This window comes from Antechinus flavipes, chromosome 3 (genome assembly GCF_016432865.1).
Source record: "Antechinus flavipes isolate AdamAnt ecotype Samford, QLD, Australia chromosome 3, AdamAnt_v2, whole genome shotgun sequence".
NCBI classification, from domain to species: domain Eukaryota; kingdom Metazoa; phylum Chordata; class Mammalia; order Dasyuromorphia; family Dasyuridae; genus Antechinus; species Antechinus flavipes.
In genome coordinates, this window is record NC_067400.1 from 251135330 (window position 1) to 251148276 (window position 12947).

General features: G+C 35.4%; 1 protein-coding gene across 4 annotated transcripts in view; it reads left to right on the forward strand.

Annotated features, from left to right (window-relative positions):
• Positions 1-5187, forward strand: part of TIAM1 (TIAM Rac1 associated GEF 1) — a 265969-nt gene extending 260782 nt beyond the window's left edge. For 3 of the 4 annotated variants that reach the window (XM_051984885.1, XM_051984888.1, XM_051984886.1), the window contains one exon: positions 2708-5187. In XM_051984885.1, coding sequence (XP_051840845.1) covers positions 2708-3177 — 470 coding nt within the window. In that variant the 3' untranslated portion in view covers positions 3178-5187. The remainder of the gene's footprint in view (positions 1-2707) is intronic. The other variant, XM_051984889.1, reaches the window with a different exon arrangement.
• Positions 5188-12947: the final 7760 nt, after the last annotated feature.

Below are 12947 nucleotides of genomic sequence, written 5' to 3' on the forward strand. Positions count from 1 at the left end.
AAAATGTCTACTTCTGTATATGCCCTGCTATGATGTCAATAAGGAATCTTGCGAGTCCTAATATACTGTCCATTATGTTGTTGTTCCCTGGGGCCCTTATTTTAGCAGTATTCACTTCTCCTTTTCTTTGTCTTCTTGTAACAAGATAGTAACTTGAAAATTTCCCAGCTGTACCTTCTCTGTTCAGGAATATTTGATAAAGATGAATTCAGCCATTTATATTCATTTGTATTCAGCCCTTTTTTGTATTTTACATATTTGTATTTCATTGAACTCAAGCTCTTTGGTCTTTTGGGAACTCATTAGGGATTCCTTGTAAGATTTCTTCAGCCATTTTTAAAGAACTCAAATTTTGCATCATTATGAACATCCAGAGGATTCTCACCTCCTGTTGGATTAGGGCAAATACATAATTCACTGATTCATTGTTAAAAGCATATTTATCTTTCTCCTTTTGGGAACATTTATCTGTAATCAGACATATGCTATTTAGCTAAGTCAGTACAACATTAAACATTCTTTCCTAATATTAGAAAAAGAGAATTTTAAACAAAAAATGTTTGTCCAAAAAAGTGGGGGACAGTCACCCAAAATGGCTTTAAGTTCTTCAGTGGAAGCATTAGCAGATAAAAGTTCATGCTTCATTTTGTGCTGTCATTAAATGAAAGTAATTTCTCTCTTTGATTCTACTTTGTCTAAAGATGAAAGCAAAATACTTTGACTCATCAAGAAAGCCTAATAATAATCTACTGTATTTAATTGACTTCAGTCAGAACAATAACTAAGATAGGGCAGCTAGAGTATTGTTCCAGGGTGCTGAAATATCTAAGGTCATTAGCAGCATTTTCAATCCTTCAAGAACATGGAAACAGGCTGAGTTTAGTACCTTGTTTGGAAGAGTAAAGTGGGAGCAACTTCCTCTCTACTCTCACTCCCCCCCACGGTATCGATCCTTAATGAGCTTCTTTGTACCTCTCCCTGTCCTTTTTACACCCCTCTCCTATCAGACCTTCCTCAACACTGTACTGACATAGCAAATACAGAAATTCCTAATTATATCTCTGACTACAGATGATTCATTATTGAGTTAAAACTGACTCAGGAACTGCTTCAACTATGGTACTTTATGTGTCAGTCAAGGAAGTTCCTTGTATTAGAACTGTTAGATTCTATTAGAACTCCTGTATCATAACATTTCATTGTCTTGTTTTTAATGTGGCAATTTTATTACTAGAGGAAAAGGAAAAATAATAATATTGCTGTGAGAATAGCACTTTGTATGTTTGTGAGTAAGTCAGTAATTCCTAGAATTTCCCTTTTTTTTTATTTAGTACTTTGTTTACAAAAGGGCTTTGCAGTAATTTATGATTTATTTCTTACAATGACTCAGTTTTTGTTAACTTGTCCACTTTATAGAAGAAAGTAGAAAAGTGCAAGGCCAGGTGATACTTGTAAGAGTTGTTTTATGTTGTAGTCAGTGTTCAGATTTCCTGCGCTCCAAAGCTAAGTTTAATCCAATTCTTTCAAAAAGAAGATATTGTGGTGATTGGGAAGATTAACTTCTTTGATCAGTCTTAGTTTTGTTTCTCCTTCCCCCCCCCAAAAAAAAAATTAAAAACAATTATTTGATGACCTTCAAAAGACATTTTAGGCAAGGTATAAAGATACATGCCTATGATCCCTGCTGCCAGGGAAGTTGAAGTTGTCCTTGAATTTAAAATTCAGAGTTAAAGGAAACTAAGCCATTTGGGTATCAGCACCAAGTCTGGTACCAATATGACTCCCCCCTAGGAGCAGGAGGCTACCTGGCTGCCTAAGGAGGGGTGAACTAGGCCGGGTTGAAAATAGCAGATCAGAGTTCCTGCGCTGATCAGTAGTAGGATCTGGCCCAGCAGAAGCCTTTGCATTGGGCAGATTGGAAAAACCTGTCTGGATGGATGGATTGATGGATAAAGAAATTTAAAAAAAAAAAATTCTGAATTCTTGGCTCAAGATTCTTGGCTGAGAATCTTAAAGAGGCAAATTGATGATTTTGTCTATTTGGTACAGAAAAATTTCTAAGTCCAAAGAGTTTCTGCAGCTCATGGCCACTACCTTAAGGTCTTGATTCATGAAGAAAATATTAAGATATTACCTATTTTGGGCAGCTAGGTGGAAAGAGCACCAGCCTTGAAGTCAGGAGGACCTGAGTTTAAATGTGATCTCAGACATTTAATGAATTCTTCCTAGCTGTGTGACCCTGGGCAAGTCACTTAACCCCAGTTGCCTCAGCAAAAAACAAAAACAAAAATCTATTTTGCTGTTAATGGGGGGGATAGAGGAGCGAAAGGGAGGCGCTCGGACTTTCGCGTAAGGGCATAATCAATCAGAAGCATACTCGGCTTCTTAAGAGAAATGGCAGCAAGCATCACTTGCTTACAACTCACATTTAAGTGGACAGATATAAGTAAAAAAAAATTCTCTTTAAGGGAATTAAGTTCTTTCTCCTCACCCTTCTACCCCTTGCCATTATCTCCCCTTAAATACTTTAAATACTCCCTTTAAACACTTTAAATACTCCCCCTGAGACCAAGATAAATGTGAATTCACTGAACATAACGATTAAGTTGTTAGGGGAATGTCGTCTGTACGGACATATTTTCTGGAATTTCATTTCATGTAAAACATATGGGAGTTTTATTTTTATATCTGTTTTGTGTGTGTACAGTGTCAGCCCCAAGTAAATCTCTTGGGAGAAGGAGGAGGCGTCTGGCCCGAAACAGGTTTACCATTGATTCCGATGCCGTCTCCACAAGCAGCCCTAAGGCAGAGTCCCAGCACCCATCCAGCGGCAGGGACACTGACCGCTGGGTAGAGGAACAGTTTGATCTTGCTCAGTACGAGGAGCAAGATGACATCAAGGAGACGGACATCCTTAGTGACGATGATGAATACTGCAAATCCATGAAGGGATCCCCGGTGGAGAGAGACCTCCAGGAGCAGCTCCAGGCTGCCTCTCTCAGTCAGCGGGGAAGAAGCCCACCAGCCATGGATAGTCACGCCTCCAGGATGACCCAGCTCAAGAAGCAAGCAGCTTTGTCCGGCATCAATGGCGGTCTGGAGAACGCCGGTGAGGAAGTCATCTGGGTTAGGCGGGAAGACTTCGTCCCCACCAGGAAACTGAACACCGAAATCTAAACGTCATTTCCCCTTTAGATAGTATTCATAGGTTCCCCCTCTCCCCCACCTTCCTACATACTGAGAAGACTTACCCTTTAGATTGCGCACTTGCACACAGGGTTTTGGCGGCTGACTTGTTCCAAAACCATGTAGCCACATCACTTCGTAAGTTTTAACAGAAACAGAATAGTTTAGAATTTGAAAAAAAGAATAAGCTGGAGTCTTGTATTGTGTACATTACCAAGGGCTTTTATTTATTCTCAAATAATCAGGGGCTGAGAAATGAAAATATATATGTATATATTTTTTAAAAGCGCATTATATAGCACTGGAAAATGGGTTACTGAAGGCATTTAAGTATGGGCAGCAGATGAGCTTCAGTGGTAGCAGAGAGAGCAAAGGATTTCAGTTTTGTTTTGTTTTTTTTTGTTTTGTTTTTTTAATCTGTGAGATTCATCTCCTTGATAGGAAACTGCCTTGAAAAGTATCTCTGTACAATTTGCAGTGTTCTTACTCTTTTTTTTCTTAGATGTCAGAGAATATTTGTATTTTAGAAATGTGTGAGAAAGGCTTGAGAATCTATGTTTTGATAAGCCTTTGTCCTCCTCCCCCCCTCCCTTTTTTTGTTTTTGTTTTTGGTCTGTAGCTGGTCTTTTTTAATGTCAGTGCTGGAAGCTCTAGTTTTGCATAGAATCATAAAGATGCCAAACTCTTTAAAAAAGAGATCCAAATTTATCACTTGAAAACAAAACACTATTTTTTTTAAAATGTTACCTGATGTGCAAGGCACAAATAGTTGAGATTTTTACAGTGTTAATGTAACTCCAGGTCTATTAAATGAAGAGTTAGGCATAGTGACTTTATATTTATACATGAAAGATCAACTGGAACTCTTTCTTGGAAATAATTGTTTTTCCAAGAAGCAGATTTTATGTTTGAATATATATATATTTGAGATGGAAATTTATTTGAATTAGTAATTAGCAATGAGTCTAAACGTGTATGGTGAGTATAGCCAAGATGGGGATGGGGTGGAGAACTTGACCAATAAATCGATCATTTCCATAAAAAGTCTATATGGCTTACATTGATTTCCCCATTACTTTATCCATAGATGTTCTCTTTCATGATAGACTATAAATAAACCTCTAGAAACCAAAAACCTCTTCACAAGTCTCTAGTGTTTAACAATTTCTTCATGCCAACAAAGCAGGGTAGCTATATCAAAAATCCAATGTTTTAAATAGATCCAAATAAGAAGAAGTTATGGCACTTTTAATTCAAAAGAAAGCAAAAAAAAAAAAAAATAGAGGATTTATAGCTCCTCCATCCCATACCATCCCATTTCACAAATGTTCACTTCCAAAGAAGGGCTCAAATATGAAAAACTTTCTTTTGGGGATAAATATCTATTTGGTGTTTGACACATCAGTAGGTACTTAAGAACCTGAATTTTATAGTAGCTTTAGGGATTATATTTTATACAAAATCATTTATAACTTTATATTTTAAGACATAATAGAAAATGTTCCAAAACAGTAAAGCTTCTATGTCCCTTCTAGTCTTACCTGCTTTTCCTATCCTATATCCTCCCCACCTCCACTCTCACTCCCCCTTTCCCTTTTGGGTTTTCAGGGGCTTGAGCTTAATATTTTGAAAGTCATATTCTATTAAACTTTTGCTATACTCTCTGGTTTTCTTAAAAGATTTAGAATGGTTTCTATACCCTTTGTATCACTTCATTGTTCCATATTATCTCTGGTTCAGTTGTTAAAATTAATTAGAGAGGTAGAGATTTATTAATAGCCCTTATTTACTGTACCCAGTGAAACATGGCCTGTTTTAAAATACTGCAAAATCTGGTGCTTGGAGAGGGTTTCATTGTCTCTGTACATATTGTCATGATGTGTCTATGTCAAAAGTTCTTATATATTTCTTTTATAAGCTGAAAGAAGGTCTATTTTTATGTTTTTAGGTCTATGAATGGAATGTTGTAAATGCCTGTCAAAAATAAAATATTGAAAAATATGTGGACAAGTTGTATTTCTGCTTGATGGGAAACCTAGCTGAGGGAAGAACACATAAATCATCATGTCTTAATATTGGAAGGGAATTTAAAAAAAAAAAAAAAAAGACCTGCCTGAGACATTTACTAATAATGTGAACCTGGGCAATGTTTCCTCTCCTCTCTCAGCCTCAGTTTTCTCATCTGTCAAACAAATAAGAGGCAAGAAGAACAGAACAAGCCTTAATTAAGTACCTGACACATGCCTGGTGTATATGCCATAATATGTGGCTATGTTCTGCATATGGTGCTACATGGCACTGTGCAAAGAGCTTTACAAATAATTATCTCATCCTGAGAATGGTAATAGTTTCTGCCTCATGGCATTGTGAAGATGGAAGGAGATAATATATGTAAAGTGTTTTGCTTAAGCAATATCTAAATATTAACTAATAATACTACAGACTATTCCAGTCCCCAGCCAAATTCCTTAATAGCACTGCAGAATTATTCTGCAATATTTTTTAAGATCTGTAAAACAACAAGAAATATTAAAACAAGATCAAAGGACTGCCAAAATAGAATTAAATGCAAGATTATCTCTTAACAAAAATAACTGACCTGGGAAAGTGATAAAGGAGAAATAATTTTAAGAATCATCTAAAATCCATAACAAAGATGATTCAAAAAAATCATAAAGCTGCTCAGATTGCTTAGAATTAGAGAGCAAAATGAAAATAGAATAAACCAGTCATCTTTTTAAAGAAAGAAACAAAGAAAACTCTTGAGTACATTTCTAATATCCAGACCTTCTAGGTGGCAGAAAAAAATGCTGTAATGTAAAAATATATTTAGTTACCAAAGGAGCCACAATCAGAATCACTCAAGATATAGCAGTTACCACTATTAAAAAAAAAAAAAAACAAATTGGAAAAATTGGAATATAATCTTCCAAGAGCTACAAACTCACAATAAATAATAACTTAAACAGCAAAACTGAATATAATTATTCACTGGGGGAATGGGGAGAAGAGAACAGACTTCAAATGGATGAAAACTTTTTATTATTTCTGATGAAAAGACCAAAATAGAAAATTTGAAATAAATGTTTTTAAAAATTAAATGTAATTGGGATAAATAACAAAAATTCTAAAAAGATAGATCTAATGAAACAAAAAGTAAACATGAGCAAGCAATCATAAGTAAAGAAAAACTTCATATTCTAATTACACTTGTGTCCCTTCATAATCCTATATCACTAGAGATCATAGTAGAAATCTAAGACAAAAGGGAATACATTTGGGGGGATCGGTAGAAGGGAAAAGAAGAAGGGGAGAAAAACTCATAAATTAAGGTGTACAAATAGAAGGTTATAAAAATAAAGAGAAAGGGTGACATTTGAATTGGTCAAAGAAAAGAAGACTACACACAACTGGATACAGAAATAATTTGCTCAATATGGAAACAAAAGAAAAATAGAGGAAGGGGCAGATAAGAGAGGACAGGTTAAGGGAGGAATCTTACTATATTTAAAACTAAGAAGAATTGATTATAAAGTGGGAATAAAAGAAAGATAAGATGGTAATTTGGCTCTCAGTAAGAGAAAGAGAAGAGGGACTAGGGAGTAAAAGATTGCGTCAAACCCAGAACAGTGATACTGAGTGCCCTCTTCTTCCATTTAATTAAAAGGGGGCAAGAAACAAAGAAAGAAAAGTCTAAGGGAATAAGATGGAGGGAAATACCTGATTAACAAACATAACTGCATAAACAAAATTAATATAGCTAAAGTTAGAAGAGAAGCAAGTTAAAGGAGGAAAAAATATTTGCAAATTTCTGATAAAGGTCTCTTGAAGCTATATCGATTGACTCAATTTTATTAGAATAATAGCCATTTCCCAAATAATAAATAGTTGAAGATGGAGGAAAAGACCTAAAGTTATCAGTAGCCACATAAAATTACTCTAACTTGCAAATAGATAAATCCAATTTTGAACAGTTCTAAAGTTCTATCTATACCCATCAGATTATCAAAGTTGAAAAAAAAGAGAAATAACAATTGCTAAAAGGGCTTTTGGTAGAATTAGAAACCAATTTGAAACTCTGCTCCAAGTATTATTATGCTATGCATACTCTTTGACCTGTACAGGAGTGGAAGACTGAAGACCTTTATCTGGAATCAGCTAGAAGCAATCATGGGGAGGGTTAAGGTGGGAGTGGGGGAAGTGAAGTGATGTTGGGTAGCGATAATCCCAAAAAAAGAAGGGCATGGTAACATTTTGGAGAACATAAGGAAGCATCCAAAAAAATTCTAGTTCTTCCTTGGATTTCTTGTTCATTACTTCAACTGTTTTTATTTTTTTCATTTTTGGAAAAAAAAACCGTTGAGAGAAAGTTATCACTTCATCATCTACAACACTTGATTCTGTAGGAAGAATCTCAAAAACCATTTTGGGAAAAAATCCACAATATAAACTTCCTTGATTTGTAACTAAACGAAGTATATTCCTTGAATACAATACAATGAGCTAGGAAGGGTTTGAGGCTAAATTTGAACCCAGTTCGTCATGACTACAGACCTGGAACACTATCTACTTTGCCATCTAGCTACCCTAGGAACATAGACAAATAACTAAAATCTGAACCATTCTTGGGGTGAGTGAAAGAGATTGGAGCCAAGGATGTGCTGGAGATAATTTGTATTAGATTGAGAGAACGAACTATTAAATTTATTTTTATTTTTTTAATCTGCTGAATTCTATTTTTTTTTTATTTTTAAAATAACTTTTTATTGATAGAACCCATGCCAGGTTAATTTTTTTTACAGCATTATCCCTTGCACTCACTTCTGTTTTGATTTTTTCCCTCTCTCCCTCCACCCTTTCCCCCAGGTGGCAAGCAGTCCTTTACATGTTAAATAGGTTACAGTATATCCTAGATACGATATATGTGAACAGTTCTCTTGTTGCACAGGGAGAATTGGATTCAGAAGGTAAAAATAACCCGGGAAGAAAAACAAAAATGCAAGCAGTTTATATTCATTTCCCAGTGTTCTTTCTTTGGGTGTAGCTGCTTCTGTCCATCTTTGATCAATTGAAACTGAATTAGCTCTCTTTATCAGAATACATCCTCAAACAGTATCGTTGTTGAGGTATATAATGATCTCCTGATTCTGCTCATTTCACTCAGCATCAGTTCATGTAAGTCTCGCCAGTCCTCTCTGTATTCATCCTGCTGGTCATTTCTTACAGAACAATAATATTCCATAACGTTCATAAGCCACAATTTACCCAGCCATTCTCCAATTGATGGGCATCCATTCATTTTCTAGCTTCTAGCCACTACAAACAGGGCTGCCATAAACATTTTGGCGCATACAAACTATTAAATTTAAGTGTGAAGATTTGTAGCTCAGAAATACAACTCCAAAAGTCAGAGCTTGATTTATTGTTTTTTCAGCCATCTAAATTTTAAAAAGTGGTTAACTGTTAATGTTTTCAAGAGATGTTGCAAAGGTGAAATCACCAAGTTTTGGCAACAGATTGGTTTTGGAAGAAAAGAGGGAAATGGTGAGGAGGGAGGTGAAATAGTGAGAAGCTGAGCATGACACTGAGCTTGTGAGCCTGGGAGATGGGAAGATGGGGGTTCCTCAATAGTAATAGGGAAGTTTGTAGGAAAAGAAGATTTGAGGGACAGATAATGAGTTCAGTTTTGGACATTGCTGAATTCAAGTCTACTGGACATCCAGATGTCTAGATGTGTTAAAAAAAAAAAAAAAAAAAAAAGGGCCAGTTAGCCCATTTTTTCCAGACCAATACTTTTGATCCAATTGATTATCATAATTTTCAGTTGACTATCTCAATCTAAAGTAATCAAATATTGAAATCAAGATCTAAGATGGATTCCATAGCCAATGGAGAGTTCCAGATTATATTAGACTGCTGCTTGTAGGAAAATCCTGAAAAATGTTTAAGAAAAATATAATTTAAGGAATTTAAATTAAATAACTAAAAACCTGATATATTCCTGAAAATATACACAGTAACTTATTTAATCACATTTGAATCTTTTTGCTCTCCAATTATAGTTCTATTTCTATCTAAGATAATGAAATCTTTCAACTAGGAAGCAAAATATTTAAATCCAATATACACCAACTAGCTAACTAAACTAACAAACTCCTATTTGTTTTGTATATATCTCATTTAACTAGTTAGCTCTGTTTCATCTTAAGGCAATGAAATCATTGAACTAAGGAGAGTGGTAGTGATATTTAATACAGGAGTATGAGAACAATGGAAAGTTTCAGTTCATGTTACATAGCTACCAAGAGAATGATGCTAGAAAATCCAATCTTCAGCAACTTACAAATGTAACTAAAAACATGTATATTCCTTTGATACAATACATGGCCTTTAAAATAGTTCTTATATTAAACCAAGAAAATGAAATATTCCAACTATGAAGTAAGATACTTTTATCCAATTCCATTGTTCTAGGAAATCAATCCAAAAGCCAATTATGAGATCCAGTTTCAGTTCAGATTGATGTCTATAGGAAGAATCCTTCAAGATACTCTGGAAAATATAATATAATCTTAGAAACCATTAAAAATAACTAGCAATCTCATTTCTTGAGTGCAATACATTATCCATATATTAAATCTCTTGCGAAAATTTTAGTCTAAAGCAATAAAATCATAATCTAGGAAGCAAGATGATTAAGTCCAAGACAGTTCTAGGATATTGATTATAGCTAGTTAAGAGCTGAAATCATTTCATACTATTGCATATGAGAAGACCGAAATAAATTTCCTTTTTTCCTTTCCCTCCCTTCCCTGCCCTTTCTTTTTTTATTCTGTCCTGTCCTTTCATGCCTTTCTCTTTCATGCCCTTCTCTTCCCTATCTTTTTCTTGCCTTTCTTCATTTTCCTTTCTAGAAGGAATTAATTGTTCAGCTGTTTTGGTTATGTCCAACTCTTCTGTACCACCTAGTTGCCTAGAAGGTATAAAATGGTACCTTCCTTGGGTTGCTGGGGGCCAACCAAATATAAAATACCTAGAGATCAATTCTCGAGTATATTGGGTAGCTTCTACATGGAAAATTTATGGGAAAACATAGATAAAAATCATAAAGAATGAGAAAGCACGGTTGCATAGTGGGCTATACTGTCAGAAATATCTGAGTGGTACAATAGAAAGGCTTTAGGTTTAAAATCTTGCTTTTGATGTTTACCACTTTTGAGATCTTGGACAATTGCCTTAGCTTCCCTTCGGTTCAGGTGTCTTATTAAAATGAAAGCATTTGGACTTGGAGCCCAAGGTTCTTTCCATTTCCAGATCTATGAAAATTATGGAATAAGTGAAGTATTCAAATATGACTGAAAGTACCATTTTTCAAGGAATCCTACTGTGCAGGTTAATCAGAATGACCAATTTGGTTTGCAATCTCCACAACTCAGTTAATACATTAGAAAGAGAGACAGTTTATAAATATTTTGAATTGCAGATACATTGACACCCTTTTTGCCTCTTAAATGTGAAGAGGTTCTGAGTGCTGATGGATTTTGACCCTGATAGAAATCCAGGTGCAAAATCAGCCATGATTTTGGCAGCCTATAGAAATCAAGCTTGCCAACCTTGTAAAAACTGAGGCAGGAAGTAGATTCAGAGAAGATATGAAAGGAACAGCCAAAATAACTTTTTTAACGGGGCCTTTCTGGACCCAAATTTTCTAACACAGCTGCCTTCCTTGCTCTCCCCTCTCCACAAACCCTCCAGATAACATGGAGTAGACCCAGCTTCCCTGTTGCAGTTTAATCTCTAGGGAGCATAAAAAGTCCTTCGGACAGTCTCTTAACCTTATTTCAGTTCATCTGTATTTCATACCTTATCTGAACATTTTTTTTTTTAATTAAAGCTTATTTTCAAAACAGATGCATGGATAATTTTTCAACATTTACCCTTACAAAACTTTGTATTCTGAATTTCCCCCCATCCTCTTCCTTAGATGGCAAGCAATTCAACATGTTAACCGTGTTAAAAATATAGAACACACGCATTTTCAAATGGAGACAAGGAGGGCTATGTTCCAAAAAGTGTCATTGTTTTGCTTTCTTGCTGAGTTGGAGCAAAATAACCTTCCAATGTTTAAATGAGCAAGTGCCTCCTGTCCCAACTTCAAACCTGAACTAAGCATGTTAGTGATAATAAAGCAGCTCCTCTAACAGAGGGTGGGACCCAGAGGTTTGGAGGGGAGCCTCTCATATAGGAAGAGCCCAGCTCTTGGAAAAAGGATCATTCAAGGCAATAATAGTTGTTAATCTCAAAATACCAACTTGTGAGATGAACCCTTAAGCAAAAAACCAAGATTTATACCCCATACAAAATCAGAGGAAGATCTCCTATAAAACAAAACAAACAAAAAACAATCCTACTGAAATTATTCTAGTCAATCATTTGATAAACATTTATTAGGGTTGGGTGGGTCAAATCAAAAGGTCCCAGAAAACAATTGGAAAAATTAATGGATCACAGAATAGTAGCTTGGAATGGGTTAGGTGGGCTCACTTCTGGTACTGCTGAATCCAGCTCCCGCTTCTTGCCAGCTCCTTAAGCTCCTTCATTTTTTAAATTAGCATTTTATTTTTCCACATAGATGTAAAGATAGTTTTCAACATTCATTTTTGCAAAACTGTGTTCCAAATTTTTTCTCCTCCCTTATCTGCCCCCTCCCCGAGAATAAGCAATGTGATGTAGATTAAATATGTGTGAATTCTTTTAAACATATTTCCATATCTTTCATGTTGTACAAGAAATGTCAGAGCAAAAGGGAAAAAAAATCAAGGAAAGAACAAAAAGGTGAAAATACTGTACTTCAATCCATATTTAGTCTCCTACAGTTCTCTTTTCTACTGAGAGGGGACATTCTTAACAGATTCCTCCCACTCTTTGGTAGTTACAATCATGGAGGAGCCTGTAATTTCAACTCAGGCTAAGTCCTGGCCTTCTTGAACATTTCCTAGAGCTTCGATGATCAACTGGTCTTTCTCACACTGAATGAGGTTCAGAGTGGTGGTAACGGAACTGCAAAATATTAATGAGTTACTTTATGGGAGGACAAGTTGAGGCAGTAATAATTATCCCGAGTGGCTCCACTGACTACTGAATTGGATTTAGATCACCTATTTAGGACCAGTGGGAAGGCCCAGAGAAGCACCTTTGTGAAGATAATAATAAGACACCAAGCCCAATATTTCATTACCTATGTCCTCTGTTTCAGTGTAAAAATAATTGTTCATCCCAAAATATCAACCTGTGATGGGTAAAAACTCCATACAAAATCAGAAAGGCCTCCAAAATAAACAAAAACCAATCTCACTGAAATTATCGTGTAATTATTTTCTTTCTCATTGAGAGCACAGGCTAAATGCCTTAATTAACAGCAAAAAAAATAAAATAAAATAAACAAAAACACCTCCATGATGTATGTGACTAAAAGTATGATCTTGGTTTGGCAACCTTGGTATAAAACTTTCTGGGAATAAACATTAAAAAAAAGATTAAAAGGTAACTGATCCAAAAAAGCCATGCAGAGTCAGATAATTTTACACTTCCCAACTACATCTTAGCCTTTAAATGGCTACTAACTTAATCCTGTTTTGGATTATGTGATTCACACGGAATCCTATTTAGGTTGAGAATTAATTGCTAAGAGTCTGAGGAACTTAAAGTGATTCACACACAAGAGCACATAATAAGTAGCAGACCTGGCATTCAAACCCAGA